At 41.6% G+C, this 21,743-nt stretch overlaps 1 protein-coding gene across 1 annotated transcript; it reads left to right on the top strand.

Moving 5' to 3' along the window:
• Window positions 1-282: 282 nt before the first annotated feature.
• si:ch73-49p17.1 (protein LBH) lies at window positions 283-3,647 on the top strand. Its single transcript, XM_014190863.3, has 4 exons — window positions 283-473; window positions 2,204-2,294; window positions 2,982-3,180; window positions 3,280-3,647. The coding sequence occupies exons 2-4, from the start codon at window positions 2,205-2,207 to the stop codon at window positions 3,351-3,353; spliced, it is 363 nt and encodes a 120-aa protein (XP_014046338.1). The 5' UTR covers window positions 283-473; window position 2,204; the 3' UTR covers window positions 3,354-3,647.
• The last annotated feature ends 18,096 nt before the right edge of the window (window positions 3,648-21,743 follow it).

Below are 21,743 nucleotides of genomic sequence, written 5' to 3'. Positions count from 1 at the left end.
TCATGAATTTGTCAGCCAATCAGCATTCATGGCTCTAAGTACTCAGTACATCATTTTGCATATAGTCATAGTGTACAGTCTTGGGTAATACATTTGGCAGAATAATCAATTGCTCTGCTCTTTCTATCCTACCCGTTGTCTCAGTACAAGCATTTCGCTACACCCGCAATAACATCTGCTAAATATGTGTATGCGACTAATACAATTTTATTTTATTTTGATTTGAAGTAGGCTGTGTTGTGAAGTCGACTCGACCGACTGCGAAAGTGCGCATGCTCCAGCACTCGCGTGCGTGGGAAACTTCATTGGGTACGTCACGGTTTATACGGACACTTGTCTACCGGATTTCTATCACTGTTCTGAAAGAAAACCCATTCTGAAGAAATATATTGTTTGCCGTGTTTTCACTGGACATCTAGCCTACCTCAACTCAGCTTGAAAGGACATAATACGTTTATAAACGCTCCAAACAGGTAGGCATGATTATTAAGGTGCGCACAGTTACAGTTAATAGCCTGTAAAAAGTTTGTGTTTAACAACAAATGGTTTAGGACAAACTAAAATATCCAATAATAATAGAGAATAGAGTTCACAAATGTAGTATTCAACAGTTTACTACTGATAGATCACCGAGTTATCAATGTGGGTCTTAATTTTGGAGAGAGCTGCATTATTGCAACCATATTGTGTCATAAGGACGTGGGTGTATCTCAATACCAGACCCGCCTCCTTTCCTATGTTTTATTTCTTAGGCCTCACTAATATGAAAGGATTGGATATAAGTGAGTGCATTTTATCAGTCACTCCAGCTAAACAATATTGCTTGGGCCTCAAATAGGACAAATATAACTAACACCAACTGTTTTTGAGCCTGTGTCTGAGTGACAGGATTAGCACTTTATTGGGTTGGAATGTAATGCAGACTTTGCTTTTGAATAGTTGGATGCACCTTGATGACATTCTTTTCATCTGCGTTCATCCTGCACACACACCCTTCCTCCTAGTTACATCATGCTGTGGTATTTCATTTTCACAGGATGTGATTCACAGTTTCACACTCATGCCATAATTAGGTAGGTGTGTTTGTATTGGCCTACCCAAGCTTTCACAATCACATTGAACCATGGTAAAGTTGACTTCACAACTGGTAATGAGTAAGAGAAGCCTTTCCCTTTGACCTAGGATGGCCAAGAGGTCAAGACACAAAGTGACCACTGGAATTCCGTCAAGGGACAAGATGTGCTTTTGAGTAGGAATAAAGGAGCAATTGTCTTACAAATGTACCACAGTACGAGGAATAAAAATAAAAAAACACATCCAGGTTACGAGTAGTAATCATCAGTAATTGCTATAATGCATAAATGAAAACACCCAAATCAGCTTTCCTTTTCCACACTGCCAAGAGTGATACTCAGACAATCACACAGAGATTACATCTCCTCATGTATCCATGGAAACCATAGCTGTCAATCCAACTGACTGAGTGGGGTAATTTATGAACTAATGCTCACCAGAATATCTTGGACTCCGAGTGTAGCAAGGTCTGTCTGTTTAAATATGTTCTGTTGATTCTGTTGAGTTGGCAGTGGCACTTCATGAATGCCTTTATATTAGATGGCCTGCGTCTGCTCCGTTTCCCTGTGCCAGCTGTTGCTCTAGCACTACATCAGATTTCAAGGACAACTGCATACATAAATAATGAGTAAGAGTGAGTCTTCAACAGTGATGAAAACAGGGTTTAGACATCATGATATCCATTTAGTATGCTGCTTACGTTCTCATGAAAACTCTGTTAAAAAATTCCCTGGTTCAGATAAGTTTCTTCTACACAGTCTTAATATTTTGTGAATTTGTTGTTTTTGAAGTACCAGGTTTCTTTATGCCTATTTGCATATAAGACTAAGTACAGTACCCTGTAGTTAGTTTCAACTTCAAGGGCAATGATTGGCTGTCTCGTTGGACCACAGGCTGGCTTTGCACTTCACATGTCTCTCTGATCAAGGTTGTCAAAAAATAAGCAAGAGCTGAGCGAGGGAGGGAGGGAGGAGAGAGCAAACAAGAGGGGAGATTATAAAAGTATTACATTGGATTTCTTGAGTATCAGTGAGTAGCACTATGTGAATGTATTATAGGTAGACATAAACCACATCCGTTTATTTACATGAAAGTGTGTACAACAATGGTATTGCCTTGTTGTTCATAGGATGACTGAGGTGATTAACACACAGGAACCTGTGATGGAGGACTTCACTGTAGCTGGAGCTGTGTCAGGGGATCAGGGCATATCCTTTCAGGTGAGTCTACTATTGCCTCAATCCATCCATCCATCAATTCACCAGTCACTCAACCAAGAGATTAATTGACATCCTACCAATGAAACAATTACAAATGTGCCTTTAATTTTGGATCTTTCTTGTAAAATGCTGTATGAGCTCTCATTGCAAGGATCTCAAATCCCTATTAAAAAGGGTAAAACACCCTAATAAAGAGTAAATACACCATACTGAGATACAGCTTCTACCCCCAAGCCATAAGACTGCTGAACCATTAATCAATTGGCCACCCGGACTATTTGCATTGACACCCCCCCCCCCCCCCCCGTTATTACACTGCTGCTGCTGCTACTCACTGTTTATTATCTATGCATAGCCACTTTACCCCTACCTAAATTTACAAATTCCTTGACTAACCTGGACCCCCGTTTATTGTTATTTTATTGTGTTACTTTTTATTTATTACTTAAGTTGATTTAGTAAGTATTTTCTTAACTCTATTTTCTTAACTGCATTGTTGGTTAAGGGCTTGTAAGTAAGGATTTCACGGTAAGGTCTACGCCTGTTGTATTCGGCGCATGTGGCAAATACAATTTTATTTGATGTGGTCGTCTCACCTAGCTATCTTAAGATTAATGCACTAACTGTAAGTCGCTCTGAATAAGAGTGTCTGCTAAATTACTAAATTGTAATACTTCTTGTGTCCAGATTTTCCCAGATACCCATGAGCGGAATCCCAAGCTGTCCAAGAGACTTCCTTCTATTGTGGTGGAGCCCTCTGATGGGGGCAATGTGGAGAGTGGGGAACTCCGCTGGCCCCCTAAGGATCCCAACTCTGCTGAGGTCCCAAGTGGGATACAGCCCTACAAACACACACCTCTTCAGACCACACAGGACCAGACTGCAGGTAGGATAACCTGGCATGATATTCTATTACCCCAATTCAAAGTGTGTGTGTGACTCTTTCCCTATCTGAGTGTGACACCTCTCTCCATGTGTCTCCCAGGTGAAGATCTGAATCTTGGGGTGCAGGACAGCAGTGAAGTGGTGTCTGGGGCTGTAGTGGAGGAATCTAACTGAGAAGATCATCCATCCACCTCCACAGCTGCTCTCGCTGTGAATGTGTCCAGAGTAAGATAGATAGGCAGGGGCACGGAAGAGAGGGTAGGAGGTACTTGGAGGGTCGTAACCCTTACCTGCACACTGCCAGAACACCTATGATTTAATTTGGATGTTTAAGCTGGACAGCGATCTGTAAAGCGGTCTTAAATATCTTGCTCACATTTGCCATACTACTGGTAGTAGCTACTTTGTGCAGTTTTCATATACATGCAGACTAGATCACAGCTACGCAGCACTCTCAAAGCTGCAATATGTAACTTTTTGGGCGACTCGACCAAATTCACATAGAAATTTTAGTTTTATAGATGTGAGTTTTATAGTTGTATATTGTCATTGGAAGCAAGTCTAAAGAAGTGGTAGATATGTTTTAGGTCCGCTACTTCCATGCTTCCCGTTCTTAAGTTTTGTTTTTGCGTCTTTTGCTTTCGGTTTTGTACACCAGCTTCAAACATCTGAAAATACAACATTTTTGGTTATTGAAAAGATATTTCACAGCGGTTTAGATGCTTGTTTTTTCACATAAACTCAAATTAGGCAAACTATTCTCATTTTAACAACCAGGAAATGGCAGAGCAATTTCTGCATATTGCACCTGAATCATTTTGTTGTCCTCTCTCTGTAGAAATGGTGATACTGTGTAAAAACATGGAGTACTTTTTAAGAACTGAGGTGTTTTTGAAAAGCAGCATTTAAAGTTGTGTCCAGCATATATACTCCAAGTAAAATTGAAGATGCATAAAGTGGTGACAACTGTGGGTGTTCGTGTGTAGTGAAAAACTACTATTCTGTTTGGCAGTTTTTTACGTCTGGCTTCATATGTGTAAGCGTATATTTTTTTCCTTCAATTTCTTCTATAAAATGCAACAGCTTAACATCCAGAGATAGTCCTAGTTGTTACAATCCATGACAGTGAAAATGCTGTGTAATGTATTTACCGCAACTGCATTTTTCTAATCTGCAGTTTTTATAAACAATAAAAATGTGAGTGCTTAGATTGAAGCCTCATGTATTCAATTCAAATCAAATTTATTTATATAGCCCTTCTTACATCAGCTGATATCTCAAAGTGCTGTACAGAAACCCAGCCTAAAACCCCAAACAGCAAGCAATGCAGGTGTAGAAGCACGGTGGCTAGGAAAAACTCCCTAGAAAGGCCAAAACCCAGGAAGAAACCTAGAGAGTGAACCAGGCTATGAGGGGTGGCCAGTCCTCTTCTGGCTGTGCCGGGTGGAGATTATAACAGAACATGGCCAAGATGTTGAAATGTTCATAAATGACCAGGATTGTCAAATAATAATAATCACAGTAGTTGTCGAGGGTGCAACAAGTCAGCACCTCAAGAGTAAATGTCAGTTAGCTTTTCATAGCCGATCATTGAGAGTATCTCTACCGCTCCTGCTGTCTCTAGAGAGTTGAAAACAGCAGGTCTGGGACAGGTAGCACGTCCGGTGAACAGGTCAGGGTTCCATAGCCGCAGGCAGAACAGTTGAAACTGGAGCAGCAGCACGGCCAGGTGGACTGGGGACAGCAAGGAGTCATCATGTCCGGTAGTCCTGAGGCATGGTCCTTGGGCTCAGGTCCTCCGAGAGAGAGAAAGAAAGAGAGAAAGAGAGAATTAGAGAGAGCATACTTAAATTCACACAGGACACCGGATAAGACAGGAGAAATACTCCAGATATAACAGACTGACCCTAGCCCCCCGACACATAAACTACTGCAGCATAAATACTGGAGGCTGAGACAGGAGGGGTCAGGAGACACTGTGGCCCCATCCGATGATACCCCCGGACAGGGCCAAACAGGAAGGATATAACCCCACCCACTTTGCCAAAGAACAGCCCCCACACCACTAGAGGGATATCTTCAACCACCAACTTACCATCCTGAGACAAGGCCGAGTATAGCCCACAAAGATCTCCGCCACGGCACAACCCAAGGGGGGGCGCCAACCCAGACAGGACGACCACGTCAGTGACTCAACCCACTCAAGTGACGCACCCCTCCTAGGGACAGCATGGAAGAACACCAATAAGCCAGTGACTCAGCCCCTGTAATAGGGTTAGAGGCAGAGAATCCCAGTGGAGAGAGGGGAACCAGCCAGGCAGAGACAGCAAGGGCGGTTCGTTGCTCCAGAGCCTTTCCGTTCACCTTCACACTCCTGGGCCAGACTACACTCAATCATAGGACCCACTGAAGAGATGAGTCTTCAGTAAAGACTTAAAGGTTGAGACCGAGTCTGCATCTCTCACATGGGTAGGCAGACCATTCCATAAAAATGAAGCTCTATAGGAGAAAGCCCTGCCTCCAGCTGTTTGCTTAGAAATTCTAGGGACAATTAGGAGGCCTGCGTCTTGTGACCGTAGCGTACGTGTAGGTATGTACGGCAGGACAAAATCGCAAAGATAGGTAGGAGCAAGCCCATGTAATGCTTTGTAGGTTAGCAGTAAAACCTTGAAATCAGCCCTTGCCTTAACAGGAAGCCAGTGTAGGGAGGCTAGCACTGGAGTAATATGATACAAATTTTTGGTTCTAGTCAGGATTCTAGCAGCCGTATTTAGCACTAACTGAAGTTTATTTAGTGCTTTATCCGGGTAGCCGGAAAGTAGAGCATTGCAGTAGTCCAATCTAGAAGTAACAAAAGCATGGATGAATTTTTCTGCATCATTTTTGGACAGAAAGTTTCTGATTTTTTCAATGTTACGTAGATGGAAAAAAGCTGTCCTTGAAACAGTCTTGATATGGTCTTCAAAAGAGAAATCAGGGTCCAGAGTAACGCCGAGGTCCTTCACAGTTTTATTTGAGACGACTGTACAACCATCAAGATTAATTGTCAGATTTAACAGAAGATCTCTTTCTTTCTTGGGACCTAGAACAAGCATCTCTGTTTTGTCCGAGTTTAAAAGTAGAAAGTTTGCAACCATCCACTTCCTTATGTCTGAAACACAGGCTTCTAGCGAGGGCAATTTTGGGGCTTCACCATGTTTCATTGAAATGTACAGCTGTGTGTCATCCACATAGCAGTGAAATTTAACATTATGTTTTTCGAATGACATCCCCAAGAGGTAAAATATATAGTGAAAACAATAGTGGTCCTAAAACAGAACCTTGAGGAACACCGAAATTTACAGTTGATTTGTCAGAGGACAAATCATTCACAGAGACAAACTGATATCTTTCCGACAGATAAGATCTAAACCAGGCCAGAACTTGTCCGTGTAGACCAATTTGGGTTTCCAATCTCTCCAAAAGAATGTGGTGATCGATGGTATCAAAAGCAGCACTAAGATCTAGGAGCACGAGGACAGATGCAGAGCCTCGGTCTGACACCATTAAAAGGTCATTTACCACCTTCACAAGTGCAGTCTCAGTGCTACGATGGGGTCTAAAACCAGACTGAAGCGTTTCGTATACATTGTTTGTCTTCAGGAAGGCAGTGAGTTGCTGCGCAACAGCTTTTTCAAAAACTTCTGAGAGGAATGGAAGATTCGATATAGGCCAATAGTTTTTTTTATATTTTCTGGGTCATGGTTTGGCTTTTTCAAGAGAGGCTTTATTACTGCCACTTTTAGTGAGTTTGGTACACATCCGGTGGATAGAGAGCCGTTTATTATGTTCAACATAGGAGGGCCAAGCACAGGAAGCAGCTCTTTCAGTAGTTTAGTTGGAATAGAGTCCAGTATGCAGCTTGAAGGTTTATGTCAAGAGATATAGTACTAAAACACTATTGTATTGCACAAATAATAGTCTTTAGGCTTGCCAAAAGTTTTTTTGTTACCTTTATTTTTGCCCAGCTGTGCCTATATACCTATCCCCCTCTCTCTCACCCCCTTCATGTAGGTCCCCGCCCAACCACACACAGTCTGATGGCTCACTTGAATACTGGTTTCCTGGTAAAGGTCAGATACAATGTTTTCATCTAGACATGAGTGGCAGGGTCTCAATCTTATTTTTTCCATCTCTTTCCTTTTTGAATGTGACCTTTCAGCTGACAGTTTAGTGAAGGACCCACTCCTGGGAAAACGAGTGGGCAGAATTGGAGAGCAAGGAGTGAGACGGCGAAACAAATAATATGGTGTAGATAACCTTTTGACATTTGAAAAAAATATATATTTTTGAGAAATGGAAGATCGATACTGTGCACTATTTAAGCCTTGCAGGCCTTAATGCTCAAATCAGTTTTTCAAATCCATTTTGGACTACAGTCTGTCCAAACAGCAAGTTATAAGTGAACAAATCAGATTTGTGTGTTCAGACAGCAGTCATTTGCTGATAAGGCTATGCTAGTTGTCATAGTAATGGCGGGTGTGTGTGCAAGTCAGTGGTGTAAAGTACAGTACTTAAGTAAAAATAGTTGTTTTTTGGGGTATCTGTACTTTACTATTTATATTTTTGACAACTTTTACTTCATTACATTCCTAAAGAAAATAATTTACTTTCTACACCATACATTTTCCCTGACACCCAAAAGTACTTGTTACATTTTGACAGGAAAATGGTCCACTTCACGTACTTATCAAGAGAACATCCATGGTCATACCTACTACCTCTGATCTGGTGGACTCACTAAACACACATGCTTTGTTTGTAAATGATGTTGGAGTGTTGGAGTGGGACCCCGGCTATCTGTAAATTAAAGAAACAAGAAAATTGTGTTTTCTGGTTTGCTTAATATAAATAATTTGAAATGATTTATAGTTTTACTTTTGATACTTAAGTATATCTAAAACCAAATACTTTTAGACTTTTACTCAAATAGTATTTTACTGGGTGACTTTCACTTTTACTTGAGTCATTTTCTATAAAGGTATCTTTACTTTTACTCAAGTTTGACAATTGGGTACTTTTTCCACCACTGTGTGCGGTGGTGTTAGCTGATTGGTGGTGATGTTAGTGCTTCCTACACCTCAGAAGTTATGTATCAAGCTAAGGTGACAACAATGCCTGCCATGTACATTTCCCAGTTTATTTTAATGTTCAAAATCATAGGGTAAGAATACGTTTTAAAGCCTCAAAGGATAAGTTGATCCGACTTTTAAAATGAGCCTTAACTATGTAACTGTTTAGCTTTCTAGCACATTCACTAATTTATTTGTAAACAGTTAACAGGCTGGTTAGTTAGCTACCACATTTTCTTGTCAAAAACGTGGTTTTTCCAATTTCAACCTACTCCTTCACCTGCCGGGGTCAAAAAAAGACAAAGAAAGAAAACTGCGGGGTCAAAAAAACTGATTGGTTTCACCTGTCTGCAGTTTTGGTCAGATTACAACTGGAGACAGGTGTGGCTGTTCTGCTGCAGTCTAGAAGTTTCCCCTGAGCTGTCCATGGTCCTGCCTCTGGGGAATACTTCACAATGCTGTCCGTGGTCCTGGCAGCCAAAAATAAAATAAAAACTCGCAGGCACATAACATTCATCCACCACACAACCCCTGAAACCGCTACATAACTTCCCCCCCGGTCGAAGAAAACATGGCATGTATACGAGACATGGTATCAGCATTACCATGTTTAGAACATGAACAGTGGATGATCCGATAGTGGCAAGGCTGGAGGCTGAGGAACCACCGGGTGATTCGGGCGTTAGTGTCCTTATTCTACTTCATCCAGGTAAGGGGAGCGTGATCTGTCGTCAGTACAAACTTGCAGCCCAGAACATAATATTTCAAGGACTCCAGAGCCCATTTGATTGCCAAACACTCTTTTTCCACTGTTGATATTTGGTTTCATGGGGAATCAACTTACGGCTAAGGTAAGCGGGCATAAGGTAAGCGAACTCCAACTATAATAAAATGCAGTTTTTAACTTTTGTCTCTTAATATAAATATGCATGTGTGCATAATAGTTCAACTCAGTCTTCATATTTTGTGTATTCTTAATATTTTCCTTGAAATACCTTCATTAATGATGGTGATGACTTATCCCCACTTATCCTGCCACTTATACTGTGTTTTCAAAATACCCCTCCATATACCCATCAAGAGGCATTAAAAGTAATGTAAAACTTTGTAGAATTGCAGGAAATGCGTCTATTGTCCTCCCCAAATATCTAAACCACAATTTCGTCCTTGTTTGAACATAAACACCAGACCTAATTCTTCTCTTTGTTCACAATAATAGTATATTGTGCCCTCAAGTAAAAAGTAGTTATTTTACATACAGCTAATGTACATTTAACATGTATTTTGTATATTTAAGCACATTTCTCATGTCATGGCAACAGTCTTCTGACACGGCTGCAGCATCACCATGGCAAGCACATTTCCATATAATTTCAAAATCAATACTTGACCCAGTTGTACATGTTGATACAATCACCGTCATCATCAGTGTTCCCTTTTTCATGGTGATTATCATTACAAATACATTTATAATCTTCTGTGTTTGTGTTTTTTCCCTCCTCATTGATTTGTATTTTGTTCCATTTTGTTGGACAAAGAGTGACACACGTCAGATGGTGCCCGCTCTGTGTTCCCACTTTCATCTTTCTCTCCCGCTGGCTTCAAACAGGTCCTTTAAAGCGGGGCGTAATGGGTCAAGTTAGATACCCTACCACACCTAACATATCCCTTCACACACCAATCACCCAGCATCCTCAGCCTTCACACATCACTTTCAGCCTCATCTCACCCAGCAGGAACTTGATGGGGATGTTGTCTCCCCATCATCAGGGCAGCAGGCCAGAGAACTCTCATGGCAGGGTCATTATGCTTAAATGAGGCCAAGGTCTGGAAAGCTAGGACATGCCTGTGGGCTTGCATCCCACTATCTTTTCCTACCCAGAACAAGAACTTAATGAAATTAAGGCTTTGGGAGTCTTTTGGCAAAGTCATTCCCTCACAGTAAATTATGTGAAGGAGAGATAGAAAATTCAGAGGCAGAGCACATCCAATGAGAGGATGTAGATTCACATTGATTCTATATGGTCACTTATCCTGCAAAGGCACTTAATTAACCACCAACTTAATCTACATTTAGTTAGGGCTCTCAGCAGTCTAAGGCACTGCATTTCAGTGCAATAGGCGTAACTACCGTCCCTGGTTTGAATCCAGGCTATATCACATCCGGCCGTGATTGGGAGTCCCATAGGGCGGCGCACAATTGGCCCAGTGTCGTCTGGGTTTGGCTGGGGTAGGCCGTCATTGTAAATAAGAATTTGTTCATAACTGACATGCCTAGTTAAATAAAGGTAAAAAAAATATATATAATGTATCAGGGAGATAGAACAGCATCCTCACTAGAGAATTGCAAGTGAACATGCAGTTTCTGAATGCTTTATAGAATAACAATCAGTGTAGCATGACCACTTCATTATGTACAGGGCTCTTCACTGAATAGCTCAAGGCTACTTCTCTCCTCCTGTTAGTGATGCGGTGTTCATATTTACCACAGCCGAGGGTCATGCCTGTAGCCTTCCCAGCAAACATTAAATGTCACTTTAATCAATTGTAGATAAGAGGCACTACACATGGCAGAGCCGAGGAGAGCTAGGGATTCTGTCACAAGCAAAAAATGGCACGTAAACAGTCTTTGTCACGATCATGATTGATTGGTTGATTTTATTTGTCAGTTAAGAAAAAATACATAGTGAGCTCCAAAAGTATTGGGACAATGACATTTCTTTGTTTATTTTGGCTCTGTACTCCAGCACTGATGCTATAATGACTGTGGGGTTAAAGTGCAGACTATCAGCTTTAATGTGAGGGTATTTTCATCCATTTCTGGTGAATCGTTTAGAAATTACCGCACTTTGTGTACGTACTAATCCACCCATTTTAGGGGACCAAAAGTATTGGGACAAATTCACTTATGTGCATTAAAGTAATCAAAAGTTTAGTATTTGGTCCCATATTCGTAGCATGCAATGATTACATCAAATTTGTTGGATGCATTTTTTGTTTGTTTTGGAGTCACTTTTATTAGTGTGGATGCTACATGTACCATGATTATGGATAGTCCTGAATGAATCGTGAATAATAATGAGTGAGAAAGTTACAAACGCACAAATATCATACCCCTCTTCAGGGTATGATATTTATGCTTCTAACTTTTTTTATTCTCGTCAAGTCCAGTATGTAGGGGATCTATACTGAACAAAAATATAAACGCAACATGTAAAGTGTTGGTCCCATGTTTCATGAGCTGAAATAAAAGATCCCAGAAATGTTCGATATGCACAAAAAGCTTATTTCTTTCAAATGTTTACATCCCTGTTAGTGAGCATTTCTCCTTTTCTAAGAAAATCCATCCACCTGACAGGTGTGGCATATCAAGAAGCAAATTAAACAGTATGGGCTCCCGAGTGGCGCAGTGGTCTAAGGCACTGCATCTCAGTGTTAGAGGTGTCACTACAGATTCTGGTTCAATCCCAGGCTATATCACAACTGGCCGTGATTGGCCGGTGCCGTTAGGGGAGGGTTTGTCCAGGCTATGCCATCATTGTAAAATAAGAATTTGTTCTTAACTGACTTGCCTAAGTTAAAATAAAGACTTTTTAAAAATCATTACACCTTGTACTGGGGAGAATAAAATGCTACTCTAAAATGTGTAGTTTTGTCATGCCACAGATGTCTCAAGTTTTGAGGGAGTGTGCAATTGGCATGCTGACGGCAGGAATGTCCACTAGAGCTCTACCATAAGCCGCCTCCAACATCCTTTTATAGAATTTGACAGTACGTCCAACTGGCCTCACAACCGCAGACCACATATAACCACAACAGCTCAGGACCTCCACATCCAGCTTCTTCACCTGCAGGATCATCTGAGACCAGCCACTCAGACAGCTGATTAAACTGAGGAGTATTTCTGTCTGTAATAAAGACCTTTTGTGCAGAAAAACTCATTCTGATTGGTATCATGGTGACACAATATATTGATAGGATAAAGAAGGATTTTATCATTTAAACAGACATCAAAAGAAGATAATTTAAAGTGCATCAAGTAATTGTCACTACCATTACCTGGTAACATTTGATCATATGCTACATTTACTGATAAAACAGTACATTTATAGATGATTGTTTTACATAATCCATCTTAGTTTTTGGCTCAGTAAGTGTGCTTACTTATTTGACCTTTCTCACAACACAAATCATTTACACTGCTGGGAAAACATGGAAAACGCTCATATTAAGGTTCATTTATTATTTTCAAATGGCAAAGCTCTCAGTGGATTATAGTGCAACCATTAATATGGCTGCTGCTTACGTGCTCCAGCTACCAGCTTAAGTCTGTGACCTTGGCTGGTGTAAAAGCCCAATGGTCTGAATTGTCTGGGTGGAGTTCCACTGCACATGGCTCTAACACATCCCACAAAGCTCTTCTGACCACATGGAGAGCGAAAGAAAACATTTCACCCCACCTCTCTAACTCTTTTTGCCCTTTCTCTCGCTCACACACATTTTCATAAAAGCTACTCTGATAACATAGGGCTGGATAGAATCACATTTCACCTGGGTGTTTTCTTTCCTCTGCTGAGTAGAGCGAGGGAACCTGATGAGTCATGGCACAGAGACTGGTGGAATTAAACAGACAAATTTGTTGCATAATTATTATCTACTGGGTTTCCTACTTTAAAGTACTACTTATGTAGTTTTTTTGGATATCTGTACTGTACTTTACTTTTAACAACTTTTACTTTAACTTCACTACATTCCTGAAGAAAATAGTGTACTTTTTACTCCATACATTTTCCCTGACACCCAAAAGTACTTGTTATATGTTGAATGCTTAGCACAGGGTTTGTCAAATAGGTTCGGCCTCAGCCCAAATTTTTATTCGAGCTAATAGTTGGTGGGCCAGAACATAATTAATATCTAATAGTAGCACAATTCATTTGCCTAAACTACAAATTGTACAACTGTCACGGATTCCCCTGGAACTGCTGCTCATTCTGTTCACCAGCACCAGAGGTCTACGTCACCGGCCTTCTAGGCGTCGCTGACCTGGATCATTACCACCAACCCCGGACTGTCTTGTTTCATTACGCACACCTGGTTCCCATTCCCTGATTAGTATGTATATATATATGTACCCTCTGTTCCCCATTGTCCTGATTGATTATTGATCCATGTCAGTTGGTCTTGTGAGTACCTGTGCTCTGTTGTATCGGCTTTCGTGTTAGTGTGGACTTGTTATTACGGGTCTCGTCCCGTATATTTATTAGAGGTTAGACCTCGCTCTTTGTTTGGGTCACAGACCTGTGTTATATATATTTATAGTTGAAGTCGGAAGTTTACATACACCTTAGCCAAATACATTTAAACTCAGTTTTTCACAATTCCTGACATTTAATCCTTGTAAGAATTCCCTGTTTTAGGTCAGTTAGGCTCATCACTTTTATTAAGAATGTGAAATGTCAGAAAAATAGTAGAGAGAATGATTTATTTCAGATGTGTTTATTTCTTTACATTCCCAGTGAGTCAGAAGTTGACATGCACTCAATTAGTATTTGGTAGCATTGCCTTTAAATTGTTTAACTTGGGTCAAACGTTTCGGGTAGCCTTCCACAAGCTTCCCACAATAAGTTGGGTGAATTTTGGCCCATTCCTCCTGACAGAGCTGGTGTAACTGAGTCAGGTTTGTAGGCCTCCTTGCTCGCATACACTTTTTCAGTTCTGCCCACAAATTCTTCTATAGGATTGAGGTCAGGGCTTTGTGATGGCCACTCCAATACCTTGACTTTGTGGTCCTTAAGCCATTTTGCCACAACTTTGGAAGTATGCTTGGGGTCATTCTCCATTTGGAAGACCCATTTGCGACCAAGCTTTAACTTCCTGACTGACGTCTTGAGATGTTGCTTCAATATATCCACATCATTTTCTTTCCTCATGATGCCATCTATTTTGTGAAGTGCACCAATCCCTCCTGCAGGAAAGCACCCCCACAACATGATGCTGCCACCCCCATGCTTCACGGTTGGGATGGTGTTCTTCGGCTTGCAAGCCTCCCCCTTTTTCCTCCAAACATAATGATGGTCATTATGACCAACAGATCTATTTTGTTTCATCAGACCAGAGGACATTTCTCCAAAAAGTACAATCTTTGTCCCCATGTGCAGTGGCAAACCGTAGTCTGGCTTATTTCTTCCCCCCAAACTTTATTAAAGAACAACTTTTGAGCACCGCAAAACGGTCTCCCGCTGTTTTATTTTATTGTGAGTTTCACCTATGACTCCCCTGGGCTGCCACAGGTGGAGAATGTGGGTATAACAATCCCATGTTCTGAACTCAGCTGGTGCAAGCCCAAACGCAGCAAGCCCAAAGCCTCCTTGCCCTTCAGGAGGCCGTCACACAGTTTAGCCAAGCTATGGTCCGACTGAATGACGGAACCAGGCATGGTCCTCACCAAGCTTACTGCTGAAGATGACATTGAAGCTTATCTATAGGTTTTTGAGCACACCGCAGAGAGAGAGCGATGGCCCAAGGAGGACTGGGCTGGCAAAGTGGCCCACTTTCTGACTGGAGAAGCCCAGAGGGCACTAGCGGACGTCGGCGGATGCCGACAACTATCCTGCTCTGAAAATTGTCATCATGGCTCATTATGGGCAGAACCTACCAACCCGGGCCCAACGGTTCCACTCCTGGGCCTATGATGGCCACGCCCCGGTAAGACCTCAAATAGCCGAGCTGGTTAGACTAACTCGGAGTTGGCTTACCACGGGGGACGGGCCATCAGCAATAGATCAACTGGTAATGGACAAATGTATCCGGGGCTTCCCCACCGACGCTAAACGCCATGCTGCCCAGAGCAACCCCCCGTCAGTTGATGCCCTGGTCACTTGATTAGAAAATCACCAGGTTACTGTAGAGATGTTGTGAAGCAGTAGGCCAGAGCCCAGTATGCCTGAAGTCAAGGCCGAACCAATGCGTGGTAGAAAGGGAGACGCCTATTTGAACCCCGCTTCAAGATGGCCTCCTTTTACTGAACCCAGATCACCCTTGAGATGATGGCCACTAATTTGCAGGGACCAGAGAGGGTGTTACACCTGTGGCCAGAAGGGACACCTGGCCTGGAGCTGCCCATAACAGTGGGTTGTATACATGGAGACACGAAAAGTTACCCCACCTGCCGCATGGAAGTGCAAACCCCTCAAGGTAGCTTTGTGATTGTAGCCAGGGTAGTAGAGAAATTGCCAGTAGATGTCCTAGTGGGCTGGGACTTCCTGATTTTCCAGAGATTCTGGAGCTGATGGGCCACAGCCCCTAGGAGAACAGTTTCGGGGAAAAGGAGAACGGTTCCCCAACGTAGAAGCGTCGTACCAGCCTGTGCCGCCGCTTTCCTGCCCACCTCTGCAGACTCTGTGGAGGCACCAGCCGATCCCCCTCGACTCCACCCGGCACCGACCGAGATGAAGAGAACTCCCCTGGAGAAATGTTTTCCACTTCTCTTTGCAGAGGAGGGAAAGGCAGCCTCCAGTTTGGCACCGCCCAATTCACCGATCCCAACTTGGAGCAGGCGAGGACGTGTGTGGGAGCTGTCGGTGAAAAGTAGACGGGGTGAGTGATCGTAGACGGGGTGAGTGATCGTTCCTTTCCACATTTTGCAGTAAAAAATAATCAATTTTATCAGGTTGTGAAAGTGGGAGACTAAATAGTTGAACAGCTCTTTGGGCCGGTTTCACAGACAAGGCTTAAGCCTAGTCCCAGTCAAAGCGACTTGCACAGACTTATCTTAAAATAAAAAAATGTAAGCTTAAACGAATCCTTCAAAGAGGCAAGTTTAACTTCTGCTTAGTACTGTTTGTGAGGGAGCATAGACTATTTGGAATATCTAAATGAAGACCGACATGCACTACAGAAGCCAGACAGACGAGTACTTGTGAATAGGAATAATCCATTAAATGACTTTGATGAAATAGCTTTTTGAGACCGCTTTTGTATGTACAAAGAGAATGCATTGGAGATAATATCTTTGCTAGAGCAATGACTTTCCTCTCTGTCTCAAAGAGGAAGGCCTTTACCCAATTATCTCCAGGTTCTGATCACTTTGAGGTTTTTGGCATCTGGAATCTTTAATCGTGAAACTGGTGATTTGTGTGGTGCCAGTGAAGCAACTGTGTGTAGAATAGTTCACAAATCTGCAGGGCCATTTGTGAACTGAGGAGTCTTTACATCAAGTTTCCTGATGCTGCTGGCCAAGCCAACTATAAAGCGCAATTCTATGAATATGGGCACTTCCCAGGAGTGATTGGCTGTATAGATGGATGTCATGTTCCCATCAAGTGTCCATCAACTCCTGATGCTGAGGAGTACAGGAACTGCAAGAGCTGTTTTTCCATCAATGTTCAGGGTGTATGCACTCCTAATTTTGAGTTTTCAAACATTGTTGCTGTTGGAAAGGTGCAACTCACAATTCAAGGATTTCAGTTTCAGAGAGGACAACATAGTGGTGCTACTTGGTGACAGTGGAAATGGTCAGAGTAACTTTTTATTCACTCCATACATAAATCCCACAACAGCTGAGCAGCAAAGATACAACCAAGCTCATATCCGCATGAGAGGGATGGTCGAGCGTATTTTTGGAGTATGGAAAAATCTAATCCAGTGTTTACACAATACACTTAATTTCAAGCCAAGAAGATGCTGCAAGGTGATCATTGCTACAGCTGTGCTGCACAACTTCCTGAAGCAGCATTGCTGTCCTGATCCTCCAATGGAAGATCAGGATCAAGCAGATGTGCCCATGGCTGAGGCAGGCAATGACCAACGAGGACTTGCACACAGTTGCTGCTTTCAAATTGCAGCACTTCAACTAGATGAGATGCATTTAAATATTGAATACATTCATTATGGCTTATTTTTGCTTTGATAATGTTTGTTCTGTTCAAAATTCAAATAGTGTGCAGCAAAATTAAATGAGTGACTAAACCAAGGCTGGTTTAAAATGTAGTTTGTGGTGATTAAAATACTCTCACTCATGAATATCCAAATAACAAAACATTTATTTTTGTACATATCATATTGTTCACCATGGCTGGTAATCACAATTGTCTCATTACTGTATCTTTTTTGGATCATACCTCTCTCTTCCAACTTCATATCCAATTCAACCTGTAGAATTCTCATTTTCATTTCATGTTCTTCCTCATTAAATTCTCTGGCTAACTTTTCATGCATGGTCATCTTTTTTGTTCTCTGCTGAAAGGTGGTAGCAGCTCTCTCTCTCTCTGTTTTGTTCATTAACACAGGCGGTCCGAGGAGCTGCCACACTGACAGAGTGACCCACCCATTACCCGAGAGGCCTTTCAGTTGTATTTCTCCCCTTCCCCTTTCCCCCAACATTTATTAAATAACAACTTTTGTTTGAGCACCACAAAACGGTCTCCCGTTCTCTTATTTTATTGAGTTTCACCTCTGACTCCCCTGGGCTGCCACGAGTCTTGTAAACCCGACCCTAGGCAAAGTAGCTACATTGTGGGAGGCAACAAGTCTGCCTAGGGAGATTGATGGATGTAGGGCTCTGTAGCCTGAATGCAAAGTAGGTGATTTCCATATGTCATTTTAACGAGGGGTGACATTTTAGGTTTCTCCACAGAATGACGTGATGTGTCCATTTTGGTGTGTGAACAATATTTACAGTATTATAAAAATGTACATAAAAACACTAGATTATAAGACTTAACTTTCCCCTATTTATCAGCTTAAGAGTATTCATTATGAATAATGGGAATTTAGGGAGCTATAGAGCTCAGAAGTACCAAAATTGTCCAGAACTAAAATCAATATGCAAAAATGTCAAACCCCAATAAAAATCAAATAAACTCCTCTGGCGTAATTGCGAGGGTATCAGTATTGATAAATAAAAATACTGTTGAGGATTAGGGTTGCACATTTTGGGGAATATTCAGAGGTGGAAACTTTCCGTGGGAATTAACGTGAATTTATGCAAATTAATATTAATTCCATTTAAATGTAGATGTTTTTTGCATTGGATATATTTACCATATCATATAGAGACAGATACATACACTTTTTACCTTATCATAAGTAGACATAATTGCAAATTATTATATCCTTCCAATAGATATTTATTTTTAAATGTAGTTACGAATAGAACGTTAATTAAATGAGTTGACTCTTCACATGGGGTGATTTCACTGAACAACAAAAGGGAATATTGAGTGATCCCCAATGATCCATCGCATCTCCCAAAAACGTTTTCAACATACATCTGTAAAATGATAGTCTAGAAACTAAAGCTTTGTTTGTCTTCCTCTCAGGCTTCCATGTCTTCTCCCTGGACCTCCTCAATGTCCACCTCTTGAACATCAGACTCTGAGGCCTCATCTTCACTGTCACTTTCCAACCTTGTTGAGGATGGCTCGTTGTCAGGCTCAAAAAGCCTCAAATTTTCCCGGATGGCCACCAATTTTTCAACCCTTGTATTGGTCAGCCTGTTGCGTGCTTTGGTGTGTGTGTTCCCAAACAAGGACCAGTTTTGCTCTGAGGTGGCTGATGTTGGTGGGATTTGGAGGTTGAAGGAGGAAACAGGGGAAAGGGCCTCAGATCCACAAAGTCCCTTCCACCAGGTGGCTGATGAGATATGTTGGCACGACTGCCATATTGCATCTCCATCCCAAAGCCCTTGCTTGGAAGTGTACTTCGTCAGACTGCCAAGAGCCTTGCCCTCATTCAGGCCAAGGTGGCGAGACACGGTAGTGATGGCACCATAGGCCTTGCTGATCTCTGCACCAGACAGGATGCTCTTTCCAGCATACTTGGGGTCCAACATGTACGCTGCGGACTGTATGGGCTTCAGGCAGAAGTCTTCACACTTTTTGATGTATTTCGGAACTGCAGTTTCCTCTGCTTGGAGCAACAGTGAAGTGGGCAGGGCAGTACGGATTCCTTCTCTTACATCTGCAAGCAGAGTCTGAACATCAGACAGGATGGCATTGTCTCCCTCAATCTGTGCAATGACTACTGCTATAGGATTCAGGAGTTTCAGGCTGCTTACCACTCTTTCCCAAAATACATAATCCAGGAGGATCCTCTTGACTGTGACATGGCCATTTCTTGGAGAGACTCCTTCCCCTCCAGGAGACTGTCAAACATGATGACAACACCACCCCAACGGGTGTTGCTGGGCAGCTTCAATGTGGTGCTCTTATTCTTCTCACTTTGCTTGGTGAGGTAGATTGCTGCTATAATTTGATGACCCTTCACATACCTAACCATTTCCTTGGCTCTCTTGTAGAGTGTATCCATTGTTTTCAGTGCCATGACTGCAAAGGTCCAAATGAGGTGGACTTCAATCAAGAAGGATCTGAGGAGCCTGCCACCACAAGCTCAAAGTCAATACTGCAGCCTGCACAAAAAAACACAGGATTTAGTTGGGAAGTTTGTTATTGTGATGTATGATGACCAACCTTTCGTCGGCCAAGTCCTTGATCTGGTGGGGAATGAACTAATTAATGTCGCCAGAAACGAGCAATGTGATCTTTTACTACATATCTGATGTGAAAGCAGTCATCTCAGAGCCAGAGCCATCCACCAATCGCAGCTCAAAACAATGCAACCCGGACTGGGAACAATTCAAAGCGATGTTGTAACTCAAAGGCTCCAGCTAAAATGGGGAGAATACACCACAGATTAGGTATTTTGTAGCTTAATTTAAAGTGATGGTTATAAGGTCATGTAACAGAAGTCAAATGAGAACAGAAAATATAAAGTAAATGATAAACAGGTAGTGACATTCTTTCATAGCATCCTCAGTCTTGTCAGTTGGATAAGACACCAACCAGGATTTTGTTAATTCGATTTTCAATCCAAGTTCATCACATTTTGCTAACAATGTTATTCAATCAAAATGTTATACTTTTCAATGTTTCAAAATGAATTGATCTTGACTTCTGATATGCCTTTTCCATGTGCCTTTTCTCCATTTACCTTACAATAAAAAAAAAGCTGATTAAAACTGATTGCCGGTGCCTCTTATTTTATATTTAGTATGTAATAATTACATCTTTGTTGCTGAGACAGTCTTTTAGGATAATCCAATGTGGAGTCTCACAGTATGTCATTCGGTAAAACAATGCCACAGTCAGATGGTGTAATGCAGGTTTTTCACATATTACATAATTTAGTTTTGTCACGCTGAGGATACAGTAACAATCTTTACTCCTTTTACAGAAAAACCTTTTGAAATTTCCCGCTATTTTCACTTTCGAGTGTGAAATTGTGGGCTCTAAAATCAACAAATGAGCTCATGTTAGTAGAAAAGCCAAAATGTATGATATTAATTATGATGCCATTTTGATTTTCAAAGCAGTATTACTATCTATCAACAGCTGAATGTTAATACTGGTAAATAAACAAATAATTTGTAAAAGCCATTAACGTTACACCGAATTACATTATTCATGGGAGAAATAATATGATTCAAAATGAAAATGCATGCATTTAATTATTGGTGACTTAAACTTGTTGAAATATTATATATATATATATATATATATATATATATATATATATACACACACAACACTCTAATGAAGAACTTTAATTAGCATTTTTAACAAACAAAAAAATTCTCCCATTTTGAAATCCTTATTTGTCATTGACCCTGTGTATACAAGGGTGATGTACATGCTTTACTTCTTTGCTATCAGTTTCCATTGTTCAGAAGCACTGATCAAAGCGAGACGAAACCCAAACGCTGTTCTCAAAATATATCTTCATAAACAAAAAGGCACAGGGCTAACCCAAAATGCAAAACATAAAGTACTCAGGAAATAGTAGGAGAGATTCCCCTGAAAAATACAAGTAACATTTGCAATGACGAACAAAGACAAATGGCAGAGGGAGTATATATATATACTGGATATGTCATAGCTCCAACAATACTTACCACAACAACAAAAAAATCACACCTGATTTATATATATACAGTGATAGAGTGGGGATTGGAACCAGGTGTGTGTAATGATGACGAGACAAGTCCGGGATTGATGAGTGAAGGGCGTTTTCCAGCAGTAGGTTCGGCAGCGGCTAGAATGCCGGCGACGCTGAACACCTGAGCTGGACAGGAGGGGGAGCCAAAGCGAAGGCTGGTGTGACACCCATCCTCTCCAACTAAGGTTTCACCAACCTCCTGTGAGCTCCAAACCTCTATTCTACCATTGTCTGCAGGAAGTCATCCTCTCTCATCCTCTCTCCCTACCTCCTCATGAAAATCTCCCACCAGGCTTTTGAATAACTGCTGTGGTCCCCAGAGGCACTCCTCTGGTAGAGGAGATGGAGCAGTACGTGGAAGATAAGATGTCAGAGGAAGTGTTGTCAGAGCTCTGCATCAGCCATCAAAGCTGCATTGGTATGACACAGCAAGTATAGCCAAATCATCACACTAACTAAT

The sequence above is a fragment of the Salmo salar genome, chromosome 01 (genome assembly GCF_965601325.2).
Source record: "Salmo salar chromosome 01, fSalSal1, whole genome shotgun sequence".
Classification (NCBI taxonomy): Eukaryota; Metazoa; Chordata; class Actinopteri; order Salmoniformes; family Salmonidae; genus Salmo; species Salmo salar.
This window is presented reverse-complemented; position numbering and strand designations above follow the sequence as displayed.